A 20,032-nucleotide genomic window follows, 5' to 3' on the forward strand; every position below is an offset into this window, starting at 1 on the left:
TTGAGCATTTGATAGCTTATTTCGTTATACAACGATTTATACATACAAGTGCAGGTATAAATATTTATTGTTTGTTTATTTTAGCTGTATTTATTCATATATTTGTACAATTTTTTATTCTTTTCCAATTTGATTATTTTACCGATTCGTTTTAATAAATTTATTTGTCTAATTTTTGATTCTATCTTTTTTTATAAACCAATTTTCGAAAAGCACACTCTGAACAAATCAGTTTAAAATAATGTGTAATTAAAGCTGAATTCACACCTGCCTGTAAACAACGGTCATGAAATGACACACAATAAAAACAATACAATAATAATAAATAGGTGCATTATATAAAACGGATAGTTTTTTATTTTTTCTATTTTTCTAAGTGATATATAAAGGATAAGTAAGAAAGATGGAGGAAAGAAATGTTTTAGAATATGCAGAAGTTATAATAGACAGACAAAGAGATAAAATTAATGATTTAGAAAAGAAATTGGTCGAATTAAGGAGTAAAAGTGAAGAGTTACAAAAGAACGCCGTGAAAAATGATGAAGAAAATAAAAATTTAAGATTAGAATTAAATAGGAAAAATGATAATGATGTCATTTTAAGCATGCAATTAAATAAAGAAAATGAATTCCTTCAAAAAATCAGCATATTGGAAAAACAATTACTTAAAAGGGACACACTTTTAGAAGAATTAAATAATTTACTAAAAAAAAGGAAATATGAATATGAAGTATTATTACAAGAAAAAGAAAATTTGATAAATACAGTTAGCATGCTAAGAAGTGATATATGCAAAAACCGAAAAAATGAAAAATTGAAAGAACAAGAATTATTAAATAATGAAAAAGAAAATGAAAATTTGTTAAATTTATACAAAAATAATAATGAAGAATTAAATATAACAAAAAGATGCCTAATACAAATTGAAAGCGAATTACATTTATACAAAAAACAAAATGAAAATCAAAAAAATGAAATACAAAAGTTATATAAAATTATTAGCTGTATGAATAAAGAAAAAATATTGGCACCCCCTATAGTATTAGCGCTTCAAAATGACTATGTTAAACACAAAAAATATGGATACGTGGACGAATATACAAAAAATGGGGCATTAATAGAATCTCCATCACCATATAATGCTCATAGTTCAGTTAACGTGTTTTCTGCTGATACTACTATTATGAAGGGAAACAAATCAACAACACTTAAGCGTATTAATGAAAATGATCCACAAGGGGATATAGGATATGATGAAAATTTATTAAAATTAAATATAATTCAATCACAAGAACAAAAAGCTTTATTTAATAAAATATTAGATACATTAAACAAAGTACAAGATAATCAAACAAACTTTTTTTTCTCTTCAATGGTAATGCATTATTTTCAAAAGAAAAAACAAAAAAATTTGATATATTCAGATAGCATATCAATAGATAATACAATAAGTGATGAAATATATTCTTCGGAGAATTCTTCGTCTATTTCTAGTTCGAATGATAGTTTGGAAAAGGCAGAGCATTCAAAAAGGGAAAATAATAAAAACAAAGAAAATGAAAAAGACAATAAAAAGAAAAAGAATACACAATCTGATTATTCTTCAAAAAAATATAAAAACAAAAGGAATAAATTAAAAAAAAAACATAATAAAGTATTCTCAACATCTAGCAACACTAATTCATCTAAAAGCTCTATAGAAAATGATGATAGTGAAGGTAATGATAATAAACATAGCAATAGCGAAGATAGCCTTGATTCATTTAATTCAAGTTTAAGTGATTCTGATCAGAATGATGATAATAATTCCCAAATTAGTATAAATGAAATGAATAACAATACTGTGAAAAATAAATATACTACAAAAAAAAAAGATATATTTAATTATGAAAATTATAAAGAAAAATATATAGGAATTACACGTAAAGGGATATTTATTTATAATAAAAAAGGGGATGAAGAACCAATACATATTATTTTAAATAAAAATACAACAAATGTGAAAATATTAGACAATAATCAAATATATTGCTTCGAACACATCACTATTGATAATAAACGAGAAAATCATTACTTTTTAGTAAAAGACAGTGATAAAAATTTAAGAATGTTTTATGCTTTGCAATATGCAGATTTTATTAGCAATAATTATCATAGTAATATGAAAAATAAAAACAAAACAAAATATGGTTATAATGAATGGGATAATTATAAATATGATGATCGTAAAAAATATAATAAAGAGCATGATAGAACAAACATTAAAAATAATTATAATAATAACAAATCTGAAGATGATTCTGACAGTAAAACATCCTATTCTGTCGTATCAGATATAACAGTAAATATTTTTACGCCTAATGGAATAGATAAAAAAGGCAATCATATACCATATGTATGTAATAATGTTTTATTAAAAGCAAACCCTAATCAAAATCATATATTACTTATAAATTTTGGAGAAGATTCCAAAATTATAAATTGTAAAGATTATAAGATGAAACATAAAAATAATAAAATTATTTTATATTTCAACAATCTTAAAGATCAACATATTATTATACCTAAAAATAAAAAATCTACAAAAACATTACAAAGCATTTTAACAAAAATGGCGTGGGAAAAAGAAACAAAAGATAATGCACAAAATAATGATAGTAGTTCAGAAGATAGTTATTTAAATATTAATAATGCTGTTTCACACCCATCTGCAAAAATGTCTAATGAAAGTGATGGTAAAGAAATTACAGAAAATGTTATGAATAGAGAAATAGAAAAGGGTGTTTTGAAGGAAACTAAAAAGAAAGGAAGATCAAGATCACGATCGAGATCAAGATCAAAAGAACCAAACATAGAAAAAGAACGATTAACATATCATGAAAACGCAAATAAGAGTCAACCCAAAAATTATAGCCATCTAACAAATCTTAGCAAAAGTAATGAAGGAAATAAAAATGAAACCGAAAGTGAAAAATATGCTGATAGTGTGAAAAGTAATTCATTATCGAATATTAGTAGTTCTAGTAAAATAAACGACATATTTGCTATAAAAAATAATACACTTTATATATGTAAAGATGGTAAACCTTTTAAAAAAAATCAGACAAGTTATAATGAAGAAGATGCTTTTGTATTTCATAACGAAAATTTATTAGTTTTACAAGATGACAAAGGTCAAGAATTAACATTTATAAATAAAAAGGATAACCAAGATAAAGAAACATATTTATTCCATTATCCAATAAAAGATAAGTATGATCATATTTTATCACAATTAAATAAAAATAAATTTAATGTTGAACAAAAAAGTGCATATTACAAAAAACTAAAGCAAGCAGAAGAGGATAATAAAAATGGACCAAGCAAGAAAGAAGGAGATATTAACGCTGCAGAAAATGATTTATCAAATATAAAAAAAGAAGCGGGTTTATATAAAAAACAAAAAGAAGACCAATTTATAAAAAATAATCAAATTGTTGTTATTGAAAAAGGATTGTTATTAATTTATACAAATTATGGAAATGAAAATTCTGTTCCTATATTGAAATATACAGCCAATGCTTGTGAAGTTGTAGCAAATGACCAAAATAGGGAAATTAGCATAAAAGATATATCACCGAATTCCAATGAAAAAATAGTTCTTGATTGCTTAAATAAATCAGAGTTTTACAGATGGAAAAGCGCTTTGTGTTTTGGTGGATTTATAAAAGGTAAGGAAATTAATAATTCTCTTATGAATTTAAAAAAACACATTTTTTCCATAAATTTATTTGATGATCCTAGCTTAAAAAGTTTAATACAAGCTGAAAGTAATTTCATTTATATATATCCTGATGACAAATTGGATAAACCATTGTTCTCTTTTAATAAAGACAAAATTGAATTAGTCATGTTTCCCGATTTAAGAAAAATTAGAGTATATTTACAAAGGGACACTATATATGAACAACGATATGATATATTAATCCCATTAGCTCGTGATTTCACAAATATTAAAAACCAAATAGAGAAATATAATTATTATACATTAAGCCAAAAAAAAACCCACAAGATAAAAAAGCCATTTGTCTTATGTAAAACAAATATTATTGCTATACATAAAAATAAATATAAATTAACACCAGAAATTGTTATGAAAAAAAAAAACACCAATGTTACATTTGACAAAACAAAAAATACTATTATATTCAATATCAAAAATGAAACCAATAGTAAACTCAATGAAACAAAAATTCTTACTTTATCTAACGAAATAAATTTTAATAAATGGATCGTTGCTCTAAAAATAGCTTCCTTTATATCTGGTTATACCTTACATGAAAACTATATGGCCCCTTCCATCACTTTTGGACACACATGCCCAGAGGCAACTAGTTTGTTTAGAAAAAGATCAATATTTGAATCCCTTTTTAGAAAAAAATCGTAATGAGTATATAACAATTTTTAACATATATAACAAATCATTCGATTTTGTCGGAAAAAATTGTATAGTAAAATGTAATTTTTTTGTTATTATTTTTATTCCTTGCATGTTTAGACACTTATTCAATAAACTTATTATTTGTCATTTCTTTTATTTTTAGTATTTTTTAAGTAATCAAATATGCCTATACATAAAATTATAACACATTTTTCTATTATATATAATTTATTATTGATTATATTTGTTTCATTTTTCTACAAATTTATTTTATACATCTGTTAAATGCATGCCCCTATTTTCGCATACTAACATTATTTTGCTTATATTTTTATAGTAATATTCATTATAATTTTTTATTGTTTTTTTTTGTATTTTTATTTTGTTACCGTTTATTGAAATATTGATAAATTCTATTAGCTAAATTTAACAGCATTTCTTGAAAATATATTTACACTCAATATTATTGTAATATATTTTTAATGTTTTAAATTTTATATCCACAGAAGCGAAACAATTTAAATATTTTAAGGCATGTGCATGGCATTTGTAAGCAATATAAATTATGCTATATATATTGTAATTTTATACATACTCAGGAATATCGTTTTTGTTCTATATACTTATGTGTATATACAAAATTTATCGTGCAAATATTTTTTTTATTATAAAATATATATCTATTTTTTTTTTTTCAATTTAAGAAATATATCATCCATTACGCATTTTATTGAAATTATATATTGTGATATAAATTTGTTAGTTAAAACATATATTTTTCCTCAGCTCTACATGCATTAATAAAAGAAGAAAACAGATAAGAGTAAATGCTTACCCATTACAGGTTGAGCATTACATAAATTTGAAAATTCGTTTTTAGTTTTGAAATTAATTTTTTAAAAATATAAGGAACAATAATGGGATGTTAATGTTTTTTTATTTTTTACTGAAAGAGAAATAATAAAAAAACAATAACAATAAAATCCAATTACAATTTTTATCTCTACAAAAAATGAAACAAACTCTTATAAATCGCCTGAATGTAATTTTTCATGATAAATATTATGCTTATGCACACTAATTGCTATATTAATAGTGCCCCATTTCTTGTTATTTTTCATTTTAATTCATTTTAAATCCAATTATTGAAAATTTGTTGCATGCTTATATACTTTCTTACCCCCTTATTTCGTTTTTTAATAGAAGCAACTGATTTATAACGGGAATAACGTCAAGAAAGCTCTTTTTAATGCGGAATTAAGACAGCTTGTAAATAATTATATAACATGTAAAAGACATTTTTCCATAGGTAAGTATATTAAATCCAAAATATATTACTAGATATTGTACCATTCGTATCGAATTCTACATTTTGGATATACATGATATATATTACTATGTATACATCGTTATTTTACCATTTATTATTATAATTTTATTTATGCAGACACGTTAAAGGTGCCCAGGTTGGGTGATTCAATTACTGAAGGTGTTATAAATTCGTGGAAAAAAAAAGTTGGTGATTATGTATATTCAGATGAGACATTAGCAGTTATTGATACAGACAAAGTAAGTGTTGATATAAATTCGAAATCGTCTGGAGCATTACATAAAATATTTGCTGAAGAGGGCGACGTAGTTTTAGTTGATTCTCCTTTATGCGAAATTGACACTTCGGCGCAACCAAGTGAAAATGATATAAGGAAAAACGACGAAGTAGATCATGAAAACAAATTAGAAGTTAATGATGAAATAGAATATACAAATAATGATGAAGATATAAAAATTAAAGAAACTAATGTAGATACAAAAAACAGAAATGAAAATAATTTTGCGGAATCGTCATCCTATCAATATAATAATGAAAGGACTGAAAAACGAATTCGTATGTTACCAATGAGAAAAAGAATTGCAGAAAGATTAAAGGAATCACAAAATACATGTGCTTTATTAACAACATTTAATGAATGTGATATGAGCAAAGCAATACTTTTAAGAACTGAATTAAAAGATATTTTTCAAAAAAAATATGGATGTAAATTAGGGTTTGTGTCATTATTTTTATATGCATCAACATTAGCCTTAAAAAAAATGCCACAAGTTAATGCATATATAGATAATGATGAAATTGTATATAAAAATTATATAGACATATCAGTAGCTGTAGCTACACCTAATGGCTTAACTGTTCCAGTTATTCGAGATTGCCAAAATAAAAACTTACCACAATTAGAATTAGCTTTATCAGATCTAGCTGCAAAAGCTAAAAATAATAAACTATCATTAGATGAATTTACAGGAGGTACATTTACAATATCGAATGGTGGAGTATTTGGTAGTATGCTAAGTACCCCTATTATTAATATGCCACAATCAGCCATATTAGGTATGCACACAATAAAAAATAGGGCAGTAGTGGTTAATAATGAAATAGTTATTAGGCCTGTTATGTATTTAGCTTTAACTTATGATCATAGATTATTGGATGGAAGAGAAGCCGTACAATTTTTATGTACAATAAAGGATTATATCGAAAATCCAAATCTTATGTTAATAGACAGTTATGGATGAAATTAACATATTGTCGTATGTATAATTTATATTTTTTTACATATTTTGGCATTTTTTCTATTTTTGATCCAATTATTTCTATTCTAGTATCATTTATTCACTTTTTCTCTATATTTTACAATGTTTTTATATTAAATTTATTTTTTGTAAGAAAATGGTAATTAATTATAAGACTTAAGTATTTTATGAACTCGATACTTAATATGTATAATAAAATTTATATAAACAAATTGTAGGCATATTACCAAAAATGTTTAGATATTAGACCATATATTATTCTTAATATAACCATTTAGCAACTCTTTTTTAATAATTTTTATTATTAATATGGATTTATATACATATTATTCAAGTTCAACCCTACGCATTGAACAAAAAATTGTCTATTTACCTAACAATATTTTGACTCTTAAATTATAAGCACGGTATAAGAAATATGTTAGTGTGCATTCACACAATTTTGCATATATGGCATCCCATAAATTGCAATGCCTTGAACGTAATATATGCATTTTTTATATAAATAAAATGCTCATAATTTGTTTAAAATAAGGTTATTATTTTATTGTTTTAAAAATATAATTAAATTAATAATATGAATAATATAATGAAATAACTATAGAACAAAAAAATATGTTTATTTTATAATTTTTAAAAGTAAAAATATCGTAAATTTAATAAAATAAATGCATAATACTAGTTTGTAGCATCCTTAGCAATAATAAATAATCTCCAAGACATTTACTATTCCTCTTCTTCTTGAGCGGCATCTTTTTCTTCCTTTTCCACCTGAAAAAATAAATACAATGCCTCATGTTATAATGCATAATAGAGTTTTTCAAATATATATAGCATAATGTAAGCAATATTTATACAACTTATTAAATTTACATTTGACGTGCCCTCTTCCATCAATCTCATTTGCTCTTGATTGTATAATTCATCGATCCACACTGCAAATAAAATATGTATAGTTTGAAATTTTTGTAAAATACCAATTTTTTCTATATATAATATAATGATAGCACTATTATATAAATAATTAACTATATCATTAAGCAACTATATGGTTAATACTAAATAATTAAAGAAAACCGGCACATACCTGGTTTGTATTGATCTATTTTCTTAGTTCTGGAATAATTTACTGTTATTATTTTCCCGTTTAATTCAAAGTTGTTCATATTATACATGGCATGCTTTGCGTCATTCTTCTCTACGTATTCAATAAATGCAAATCCTCTATTTTTGTCTTAAAAAAAAAAGTTTATTGACAATTTTTTAGGATATAATAAAATTATAAGTTGGAAATTCTTTGTATATACATATAAATAATAAAGAAAGCAAAATATTTTCAACTTTTTAAGTTGTATGATTACTTGTAACTAAATTCATTGGTATTTCAATATTCCTTACGTCTCCAAATGAAGAAAATATATCATATAAACATTTTTTATCTATCGTTTCATGAATCCCACCAACATATAATGTTTCGCTAGCATCATCAGCCATATTGAAACATAGCTTTAAATTTTGAAAATCTTCAAATTAGGATTTATATGAAACATTAAGTTTTTCTTTAACATATAACTATGCCTATGTATTCCATTTATATAAATATATGTCATATTATATATTTTTTCCCAATTAAATTAAAGATAAATTGTGCCATTTACTATTTTGAGAACATACCCGTGAAATTATATTTTTTTTATGTAACAAATTTCGAAAAGGTGTACTTAGTCATTTTATTGGGTAAAATAAATAAGCATAAAATTGATATGAAAAAAACAAAAAAAAAATGGAAAACCGTAAATTGGATAATATGGGGATTGTATTAATTTACCCCGCTCAATAGTTTATTTTTAAAACTCCCATATACAGATAAAGGAAATTTTTTAAAAATATAATTTTATTAATTAATATAATAAAATATTAAAATTATATATGTATTTTAATACATATATATAATACTGAAAAAGTAATATGTATTATTATACAATTTTTACAATTTTTGTATTAGAATTTTATAAAAGTATTTAAATGGTATAATAAAAAGTGGGATATTCATTTTCTTACAACATCAATCTGATTTATTGAAAGAAAAAGTTGCTAAAAGCGAAAAAAGGTTCCACCATTTTTCTATATATTATACCGAAAACAAAAATAATAATATCAATGAAAAAATCCAAAAAAATATATATAACTGTGTAAATATTGTCTATAAAATGATACCCACTCCATAATAATTTTAATATGTAATTACACTAAATTGTAGGAAATATTTTTAAAACAAAAAGGTTGGATAAATATGCATATATATATGCATTCGTAGTATACAAGTATTAACATTTTTATGTCCCCTTGTCTTGTTCACATTCAATTTTTCCCCATAATTAAAAGGTTATATATTTTCTTGATATAGACTAATTTAAAAAAGTGATTCTTTTAAAATAATTAGATGAACTATGCAAAATAAATATTGTGTATAAATAACAAAAACTGTGTTATTTTTTCAAAGTAAAAAAAATAAGCATATAATAATTAGCAATCGAATTTGTAATTTAATTGAATTTTATATAAAGTTTACTTTTTGTATTGTAGAATTTGTTTTATGTGAAAAGTGCATAAAGCATATTTCAAAAATGCTACCTAATCATTTTTTAAATTCTTTTCTATTTATTAAAAATATGTAGAATAATTATATTTTTGCAAAACTCGCAACGATATATTTCCATTTTCAATTGATATATTTGGTATATAACTCTTTGTATTTACAATTTAAATAGTTGTCTATTCTTGTCCGAATTTATAGCTGTAATTGGGTTTGTTCTTCCTTAATTTATGCCCACTTTTTCCACTTGTGCTCAACATAATATTTTATTTAATACACATTTGATATATCTTTTATTTGCTTCTTGATAATTGTGTTCTCAACATTTGTACAAATAACATATACACATATTTTAATTAAAACAACATAACAAATATTAGGTAAATTGGTATTAATTTATTGTCTTTTTTTTGATAATATAAAAGTAAAAAATTAGATAAATATGAAGAATTCTAAGTGTGAAGAAAAAAAAAATTTACTCATTTACGACAAATCGACCAATATAGGATGCATTTATTTTATCGGGATTAGTAGCAATTTTTATAAAGGGAAAATGATTTTAAAAAAAAATTGTGTTAGTGATAAGATAGTGAGATATACTAATTTAAATGATAACCTTATGCTAATAAGGGATGGAAATTATAACTTTAAACAGACAGCGATATTAATCAAAGGAATAACTATATTTTTACATAGACAATTAGAAGTGTTATTAGCCGATTTTTATTCTATGTATAAAAGATGCTTATATAGTAGTCTAAATACAGAATATGGAGTAAATAATAATATGAAAAAACATAAAACGAAAAAAGGAATGAGAATAAAAAAGAAATTATTATGCTTACAAAATGGTGTAGGTATAAGTGGAACGAATGATATGCTTATTAATGATAAACATAATAATAAAAATAAACACATATCAAATATAAATGATCTAATGTTAAAAGAATACAATATGTATAATAATGATTATGATTATAATTTTGAAAATATTGATATTTATAATGATGATAAATTTTTGTATCAAGATATGCTAACACGCACTTCTTCATTTGATTATTCAAAATATAATAATTTTTATACAATTAATAATGATATGATGAATAATCTAATCACAAAAGGGGGTACAGGTGAAATAAAGATGAATTTAAAAATGAATAAAAATACAAATGATATGCTACTAAAATACAATATACAAAATGGGACAATAAATAAAAATATAAACACAAATAAGCATTCTAATGATAGCTTATTTGCAAACAGAAATATAGACACTAAAAATTTGTCTCTAAGAATGACACATGACAGTTTTATAATAAATGGAAATGCCATACATATGCAAAATAATAAAGACCTGAAAAATGGAAATAATATAAACATAAATTATAAACCTAAGGATAGCGACATGAAAAATTCCAATAACAATAACAAAGGTAAAAGACTGTTTGCCCAAATTGATGAAGAAATACTTTTAAAAGATAGTGTTTGGTATGATTCAAAAAATAATAAGAGAAATCCTCTTATGCCACTCACAAAAAGAAAAAAAGGTGATACTCATTTGGATCATATGAACCATTTTTTTTATTTTTTCAAAAATCCATTTAAAAATAATTCATATAATGCTATTGTTTCTTTCAATTTATATGAGCAAGCAAAAAATTCTATGACTCATGATGCAAGAAAAGAATTATATAAAACATTTGAAAAAAAAATAATCGAAAATGAACAAAATTATGAATCATTTTCTACATCGAATGGAATTCAAACAAAATCGACATTATCTTCTAACGATGATTTAAAAAAAAAAGACAAAGGAGAAAGGGGAATAGGAGGTATGTATTTTGAGCAAATAAGAGGAAATATTAACAATGATTATTTTATGGATATGGAATTAGATAATAATGAAATAAAAAAAATGGGTTATACAAAAAGTTCAAATCATTTTTATTCTAACATATCGGATGATATCGGTTATGATTTTAATAAAATAAATTCTTCTGAAATTAATATGAAAGAAAAACCATTTAATTTAAACGATTCATATCTTGATAAAACAAATCAAAGTGACAAAATCACTCATCAAAACAGTCTTTTGCAACAAATTTTTACTAATAGTACTTTTAATGATACTTCGAAAGAGACACTTAGTGTTCCATCAAGTATTTTAATTAAAAGACGATCATGTACTTACTCACAAAACAATTATGATAAAGAATTATTAAGAATAAAAAATTATTTATATAAAATATCTGAACACAATAATGATGTGATTCAATTAGATAAAGCATTTCCATTGTATCAAATGTCTAGTAAACAAATATCATTAGTTTTCTATAATTTGCTTGTCCTCGCATCAAATGAAGAAATAAACTTAAACCAGAAGTTTCCCCATAAAAGCATATATATTCAAGTTTTACATAGTTAAGACATTAATATTTGTGTTTTGTGCCTATATATCCATGCATAACTATTCGTATATTATATAATTCATTCTCCTTAAAAACTTTCGAACTTTCAAGCTAATGGGGCAGTTCATACCCTAAGAAAATACGAAAATTTTAAATATAAAATAGGTATATACATCCGGTGTAATGCCATTTGACAAAAAGATAATGCAATTGAAAATATTCAAACAAAACTATAACATTTTAATAATAAATATATATTACTGCAATTTTTCAAATATGTAAAAATAGCATAAAACTTACATGCTTAATCGTAAAAACATTATCTGTAAAAGTACTATTTATGTATGTGATCATTTGGCCTACTGTATAAGAATAATTATTTTTATGAATAAGATTTTCTTTATTTAATTTTTCATAAAATATTTGACTTATTTTGACTGAAAATAAGTTATAATTCTTTATTAATTTGTTCGGAATGTCTATATAATGTCGTAAACAGTTTAAAAAAAGAAATTGAAAATTGTTTTGAATTTCATCCAAGTTGGATAACGTATGTATAGGCAACTTTTTTCTATATCTAATATCAACCTTATTATTATTAAAATTATATATTAATTTGTAAAAGGTATTTTTTGACATATTATACACAATATTTTTATTCATAAATTTTATTTTTATAGGAATGTACAAATCTTCATTAACAACATCCCCCACCAAATTCACATTTTTTCCTTTAAGTTGTTTTAAGCATTTTACAAAATTTTCTTGGGGACCCTAAAAAAAATTATTAATTAAAAGGAATTACAAACTTATTAAAATTATGAAGTAGTGTTATGAATTATATTACAAATTGTCTTCCCCCACAAACACGAAAAATGAACAATTAAATTAAAGCCATGTGCAATATTGCAATGCATAGAAAATGGATAGACATGAAAAATTAGTCTTTTGGCCACAAGTATTATACATATATGTATGTGTATGGAAGCATATATACCCTTTTCGGCATCTTAAAGATATTAGAGAAAAACGGATATCCCTGGTTTGCCTTGTCTCTTATAGCAAAATATATTTTAACATTATGTAATTTAATGGCCATTTCTAGTTTTTCACTTGTATATTTGTTGGATTCCTGATTCTTTAATATATTATAAAATAAAAATGTAATTAATCCTTCAGTATGCTTATATAATATGAATTTTCTTCCTTCCTTTGTTGTGATGCCTAATATCATATCAAGCATTGATGCATTTTGTCTATTAAATAAATAGGTACACTTATTTTCTCCATTATGTTGTAGATTTAATATTGCCCAATGAAATATTTCATAAATAAAATCTGGCAACGTATGCATTTGATATTCATACTTTTGCAAATTTACTATATTTGAAATAATATTAAAATTGATTATTTTGTTAATATGAATGTTTGTGTGTTTCGTTCTTAATTTTCTCGTTTTATTTTCAAATATTATCGATGATTGGATTGTTATTTTATCAAAAACATTTGTTATATTATTGTCATTATGAAATGTTATAACTTCGTTATTTAAAAAAGACAAGCAATTTACCGCTCTATAATAGTAAGTGCTATTTTTATGAGTTATTGTTATTATGTTTTTATTATCTTTTTTAATATTTTTTAAAGCTTCTTTTTTAGAAATATTTGTTCCATTATTATATTCATCTTTTTGATTGTCATCAAAATAAAGATCATCTGGTCTTTTAAAAAAATATTCAGATTCATTCATGTTGTTATTATTTTCATTTTTATCTTTGTAAATAACATTACAAATTGTTACTATACTTAACAAAATACTATCATTTTCCCTATGGTTGTAATAATTTATAGATGATTTAATAATATAAGATGGATCCATAATATCCACATTATATAATGCAAAAATAAGTTTATTCAAAGAAGTTTCTTTAACAATTTTTTTTGTAACATTGTTATAAAAAAAAGTATTGTTTTCATTTATCATTAGACAATTAAATGGTATGTCTTTTCCGTTTGCTTTCCCTATTATATATGGAAAAGAAAATTGCTTATCCAATTTTGATTTATATTTTTTATATATATAATAAATTATATTTTTTAAATAAATTTCCTGAGATCGTAACAATGATAAATTAAAAGACAAATAAAAGAACATAGATGAATTTATACCTATCTTTATTTTTATAGTTTTATTTTTTCTCATAGAAGAAATACTAGGCATATATATATTCTCTTTCCCTTTTAACTTTTTCCCACAATGTAACATTATTTTTTTATCAATTAAATGCACACTATTTCTAAGAAGAATATCTAAATGAATATCCATAGGATTGGTTATATCGGCATTTGATATATCTACATTATTTTGTGAAAAACTATTAAAAATGTTTCCAATTGGTTTGTGTAAATCTATTAATTTATTTTGTTCGTTTCCATAATTTAAAATTGAATTTTTGTCTTGATAATATGCATGCATATGTGTATAATTAATACATTTGCAATTATTTTTGAGGCCCCAAAACATTTCATTAAGTATGACAGCTAATTTTATATCCATATCCCTCTTTATATAATTATCAACTTTTATAATAAAGGAATTGATAAAAGGATGCTTATATTCAAACTTCATATGAAAAATAGATTTATAATCTGGATTTAAAGTCGAAAATTTTAATTCATTGTCTATAATTTGATTTAATTTGTTTTTTTTTCGTTTATTTAATCGAAAATCCATTCTATTTTTAAAATCTATCTGTCTATATTTTTTTACCACATCAGGGTTTACTATATTATATAATTGTACTGTATCAATTGTGTAAATAGCATCACGAACAATGTAAAGATTAATATGTATATTTGAATATTCTACTTCCATTTGATAATTATTATATATATCTTGGATTAATAATAAATTGCTAAACTCATTAAAATCTTTTCTATTCATGCTTTTTATAATTACAGTTTCAAATGTATCTTCACTATCCTCACTTAATGGGAAATATTGCAACTCATACATTTTAAACTCATAAGATAAACGATCATGTAAAGTAAAATACCCATAATATATCAATGTCTTTAAAAGTACCATTTTATTAATGTTGTAAAATTTATTATGTATTTTTTCTTTCAATATTTTTTTTATGTCTGGTTCAGAAATTTTCTGTAATATTGATAAAGTGTCCTCATTTTTACTCTCTTTGTTTTTTAAATATGCCAATTTATTTTTAAATAATAAATATATGTCAAATATTTGAGGTCTATATTTTTCAAATTCAATGGAAAAAATTTTCATAATTGTTCCTATAATACCATATTTTAAACTATGACAATCCTTTACATATTTCTTTATATTATGCTCAATTAAATATGTATAATCTATTTCTTTAAACAATCTGTTACTGCGCATTATAGTTTCATCATTTTTATCATCTTTATTACTATTATTTGTCACACTTTCTTCATTTTCTTTTTTATTTCTATACTCTTCTCCTTTAGATTTTGGAAAATATAAAACATCAATATCTTGACTATCCATATTATTATCATCAGGCTTTTCTTTTATTTTCTGGTCATTTACCTTATAATCCAACTTAAAATTTTGGCATTTTAATTCCAAATTAAATGGATAAAATGAAACATAATTTCGATTCTCATCCTTACTACCACTGCTTGTTATGTCTTCCCTAAATCTATGAATTATTGGAGAACCTGTAGTCGGCATTTTGGGGGGGTGTTCTTGATTATAATATTTTGAAGCTAAATTTTCATAGAAGCGTTTTTCATTATATTTATGACTTTTCGAATTGATATTTAACCTTCTTATTTTTTGTATTATTTTGAACAATTTATTTAATTCATCCAATTGGTTGTAGCTAATAGAAGGGCATTTTCGTTCGAACCATGCATATATATATTTTTTAGAAAGTTGTTTTTCTATTACCTTAGCATTCATTTTTAAGTATATTTTTCGTTTAAATAAATTAAACCCGCTGCTTGTAAATAATTTTCCAGTTTTAATCCAAAGATATGCTAGCGGGTTTCTCTTTAAAATACTATTTACATGATTTTCTTGGGGCGTTCTTATTTCATTCTCTACATATTTATGATCAAATTTTCTTTTTAAAAAAATTGCAGATAAACTTAATCCTAATGAAAATATATCACTTTTTAAATTGTATATAGAATAATTAAAATAAGAGTTAATTTGTTCCGGGGCAGCATAAATATAACTTCCTTTGAATTTTCCATATCCACCTTCTTCTATTATGTTGTCAAAACTTCTCAGTATTACATTTGGTTGGTCATCGTTTATATATTTTTTTATTTGAGATAAATAATTATCTGTTTTTATATTTCTATGAACGAGCCCTAATGAATGTAGAACGAAAATATTAGATAGAATTTTTAAAAAAAAATCATACTTTAAATCGTAATTGTCTATTATTGATTTATTATAAGGTATAGAAAATTTAAAAGGATCCTCATTATTTAGGATTCTTAGTTTAAATCCTTGGTGATGTATTTTTTTATTGGTATATTTTAATGATGCATTAAATATGTATAAATTTATATTTTTTTCATTTTTGTTTATAATCCCCAATGGGATATCCCAGTTCAATAATTTTAGTGCACATTCAGACACAAGATAAAATAATCTATTGCTAATAAAATTTAAATTATGTATATTAAAAGTTTGTTCATCATAAAAATATTTTACATTTTTATAATCTTTACATGGACTGTTATTAGAATTTAATAAAAAATGTATTAATAAAAAATACGATTTTAATTCCTTTTCAAAAGTATCATTATCTTCATCATTATAAAAAAGTTTTATATATGAGTAATGTGGGTAAAAATTTGCATTAATTATTATCCATTTCGAATCCTCAGATACCATAAATACACTTTTATCATATCCATATTTCATTTTATTTAAAACAGTAAAATAACTACTTAATATCGTATTATAATGAATTTCCTTATAGTGGTCTGGAGTAATAGCACATAAAATATTATCCCCAGACAGCCAATTTAATATAAATAAATCATTATAATCTCCTTTAAATATTCCAATAATATTTATACGATTATATGAATCTAACATCCTGACATTCCCAATAATATCTTCATGCTCATCATAAATTTTGTCTCTTAAATCGTCATCAAAATATTTTTTGTCTTCTTTACCGCTATTAGTATATACTTTTTCTTTATTACTGTAGAACTCTAAAAAGTTGCGTTCAAAAATTGTATTTCTTCCTAAAGGTGAACTAGATTTAATTGGTGTTCTCTTTATCTGTTTCTCTTTAGGCTCATTTATTTTATTTCCTATTTTTAATCCTTCATTTTGAGTTTTTGTTTCATTAAACTCATAATTTTTTTGACCTTTTTCTATAAAGTTATAATATTTAGGGGTGTGGAAATTAATATCATGAAACTCATTCTCCATATTTACAAACGATTTAGTGGTGTAAAAATTAAGATAAAAATATTTATATTTAATATTATTAATAAAATATTTTGACAACCATGTATAAATAAAATCATATTTTATTACACCTTTATTTTGTAATTCTAAATGTAAAGGATAGTAATCATTCCAATGAAAATGCTGTTTGATATTTTCGTTTTTATAGCCATATTCACCAATTAGAATTTCTATTTCAAAATTTTTATTTAATATTTTTATTTCTTCAGAATATTTCTCATCATAAGTAAATATATTGTTATCATCTGTTTTAAAAATTATAACTTCCTCACTTTCTTCGGATTCGATTAACTTATCTCGCAATAAGGCATACAAAAGAAATCTATCTTCGGCTGTCTTGGCTGAAAAGGCAAAACAATGATATACATATACATAAAATTAACTATTTAAAAAATATAAAAATAATAATAAAGAAATATTTCATAAGTATAATGTGTTATTAAAAGTGTAATTATATGTTAGATTTTTATCTTGTCCACTAATTTTTTTACTAACTATCGTTTCCAAGACGACAATAAAATTCACTAAAGTTCCTTTGCATTAATACCCTATAAGAAGTACTAATAGAATCATAAGACAAATTTAATTTTTTGAAGGTTTCCTTATTGTGATTATAACTTTGTATATCATGGCAAATATTTTTTGTTTTTATAATAAATTGGAAACCGGGATGAATAAGCCTAAAATTGATAAATTCTAGAAATTTCCTTTTAGCACTATAAAAATTATTTAAGCTATAGAGCAAATGATCATATGTTATATTTAGTTTACTTTTTAATGATTTTCTTAAATTTTCAAAAAGTTGTAATTCATAATTATTAAAAGAAATAGAACCATAATATTTTTCTATTCCTTTGCATCTCACTGTAATATTATAATTGTTTTTTTGTAAAACATTCATATAAGCTATGAACCATCTACTGGATTTATCAAAATTATATTTTAATGAATTTTTTACAACAGCAAATGTTGTTACATAAATTATATTGTTTTTATAGAACTGGAATTTTCCTTCATACAATTCCTTTTTATTACCATCATAAAAAGATCTAATATAAACTAATTTTAGTTTCCCTTTTATATGGGAAAATTTTTTAATATGATCAATTGATGAATGTATGATTGGTATCTTTTCAGTTTTACTTTTATTACTTTTGTCTTGATTAGTATATTTATTGTTTATATTGAAACTCTTTGTGTTTATTTCCATATATGAATAAGAATTATCATTATATAATTTTGGATTTCTATTTTCCCGCATTTTTTCATCATTTTCAACTGATCCTTTGTTACTTGCTTGAGTTGAATTTCCATTGAAACCATTTCTTTGAACATTTTTTTTTGTAAAGCAATATATAAAAAGAGAAAATTCGTAATTCCCATTTTTTATATGTCTGTTAAAAATTAAGACAATTGTATTTAGGATTAAAAGCTTTGTCATGAAGCAAATAAATCTCATTATTTGCAAACAATAGTAGCATACAATGAATATTTTTGTTTTTAAGATTAGGCACATGCATATATGTACGTTTGAAACATTCCCCTTTTTCGTATATATACTGTTATTGAAATTGTACAAATATTTTATAAATAAAAGACAATGATATACCACAAGGCGATAAAACTTTTTTAATACTTTCAAAATATGAAAACCAAACAAACATTATTTCTCAAAGGTTTTTCATGCCAAAATACATCAAAATAATAAATAATGAAGTTTACGGTTTTTTTTCACAGGCGCACAATATTGCACCTGAGATAGTTTATTTCGTTTTTACAATAATTTAGAGTATTCTTATTTAATAAAATAATACATTTTTCTCTATTTTTTTAATATTAAAATGTTTAAACGCATCAAAGCCGTAGCTTATTAATTAGGTCTAGAAGGAAATAAGTAGCTTATGCTATTTTATATTATTTAAATATACAATAAAAAATCGTTTTATTCTATAACACGTAGTTTTCCGATAATATGAAATAATGTTTTATGCATTTTCAAAGGCACAATTATAATTATTAAATGAGCCAATGAAAATTATTGATTGAACTAAATAGAAAATAATTTTAATAGACGAAATTTAATAACCCTTATGGTAGACCTATTATTTTTATTTAAGCATACACATAGAAACAAATTTATATGTATATATATAGGTTTTCTACACAGTTACTACAAATCCTACTTTGCCAAAAAAACAGTATTAAGCCCCTTTAAGGGGGCACAAACAAATTAAGCGTAAAAAGCATTTACTAAATAGATATAATAAATATTATTAAATAGAATTTATTTTTGACGTAATGGAAGACAAAAGGGATTAGTTATATATAAAAATATTAAAGAAATTATAATGTTTTATGATAATATATGCTTATTTCACGCCCTAGAAATTTTTTGTTATTACAAAAAATTATTGTTGTTTAATTCTTAACAAATATATTTATTTTAATGACATTTTTCACGATTTTTTATTGAATAATCTTGAATAGTATTTCTTTATTATTTTAATTTCATTATTATCATTCAAATT

General features: G+C 23.0%; 5 protein-coding genes across 5 annotated transcripts; 3 read left to right on the forward strand and 2 right to left on the reverse strand.

Annotated features, from left to right (window-relative positions):
- Window positions 1-403: 403 nt before the first annotated feature.
- Window positions 404-4,426, forward strand: PVVCY_1402050 (conserved Plasmodium protein, unknown function; the record flags this gene model as incomplete). Its single annotated transcript, XM_008624818.1, has 1 exon — window positions 404-4,426. The coding sequence occupies one exon, from the start codon at window positions 404-406 to the stop codon at window positions 4,424-4,426; it is 4,023 nt and encodes a 1,340-aa protein (XP_008623040.1).
- Window positions 4,427-5,432: 1,006 nt separating this feature from the next.
- Window positions 5,433-6,991, forward strand: PVVCY_1402060 (dihydrolipoyllysine-residue succinyltransferase component of 2-oxoglutarate dehydrogenase complex, putative; the record flags this gene model as incomplete). The annotated part of the gene is made up of 3 exons (XM_008624817.1): window positions 5,433-5,462; window positions 5,624-5,729; window positions 5,868-6,991. The coding sequence occupies 3 exons, from the start codon at window positions 5,433-5,435 to the stop codon at window positions 6,989-6,991; spliced, it is 1,260 nt and encodes a 419-aa protein (XP_008623039.1).
- Window positions 6,992-7,735: 744 nt separating this feature from the next.
- Window positions 7,736-8,503, reverse strand: PVVCY_1402070 (RNA-binding protein, putative; the record flags this gene model as incomplete). The annotated part of the gene is made up of 4 exons (XM_008624816.1): window positions 7,736-7,780; window positions 7,883-7,944; window positions 8,097-8,243; window positions 8,371-8,503. The coding sequence occupies 4 exons, from the start codon at window positions 8,501-8,503 to the stop codon at window positions 7,736-7,738; spliced, it is 387 nt and encodes a 128-aa protein (XP_008623038.1).
- Window positions 8,504-10,047: 1,544 nt separating this feature from the next.
- On the forward strand, window positions 10,048-12,030 carry PVVCY_1402080 (conserved Plasmodium protein, unknown function; the record flags this gene model as incomplete). The annotated part of the gene is made up of 1 exon (XM_008624815.1): window positions 10,048-12,030. The coding sequence occupies one exon, from the start codon at window positions 10,048-10,050 to the stop codon at window positions 12,028-12,030; it is 1,983 nt and encodes a 660-aa protein (XP_008623037.1).
- A 253-nt stretch (window positions 12,031-12,283) lies between these two features.
- Window positions 12,284-19,020, reverse strand: PVVCY_1402090 (conserved Plasmodium protein, unknown function; the record flags this gene model as incomplete). Its single annotated transcript, XM_008624814.2, has 3 exons — window positions 12,284-12,787; window positions 13,011-17,845; window positions 18,000-19,020. The coding sequence occupies 3 exons, from the start codon at window positions 19,018-19,020 to the stop codon at window positions 12,284-12,286; spliced, it is 6,360 nt and encodes a 2,119-aa protein (XP_008623036.2).
- Window positions 19,021-20,032: the final 1,012 nt, after the last annotated feature.

Source organism: Plasmodium vinckei, assembly GCF_900681995.1.
Source record: "Plasmodium vinckei vinckei genome assembly, chromosome: PVVCY_14".
In the NCBI taxonomy this organism is placed as follows: domain Eukaryota; phylum Apicomplexa; class Aconoidasida; order Haemosporida; family Plasmodiidae; genus Plasmodium; species Plasmodium vinckei.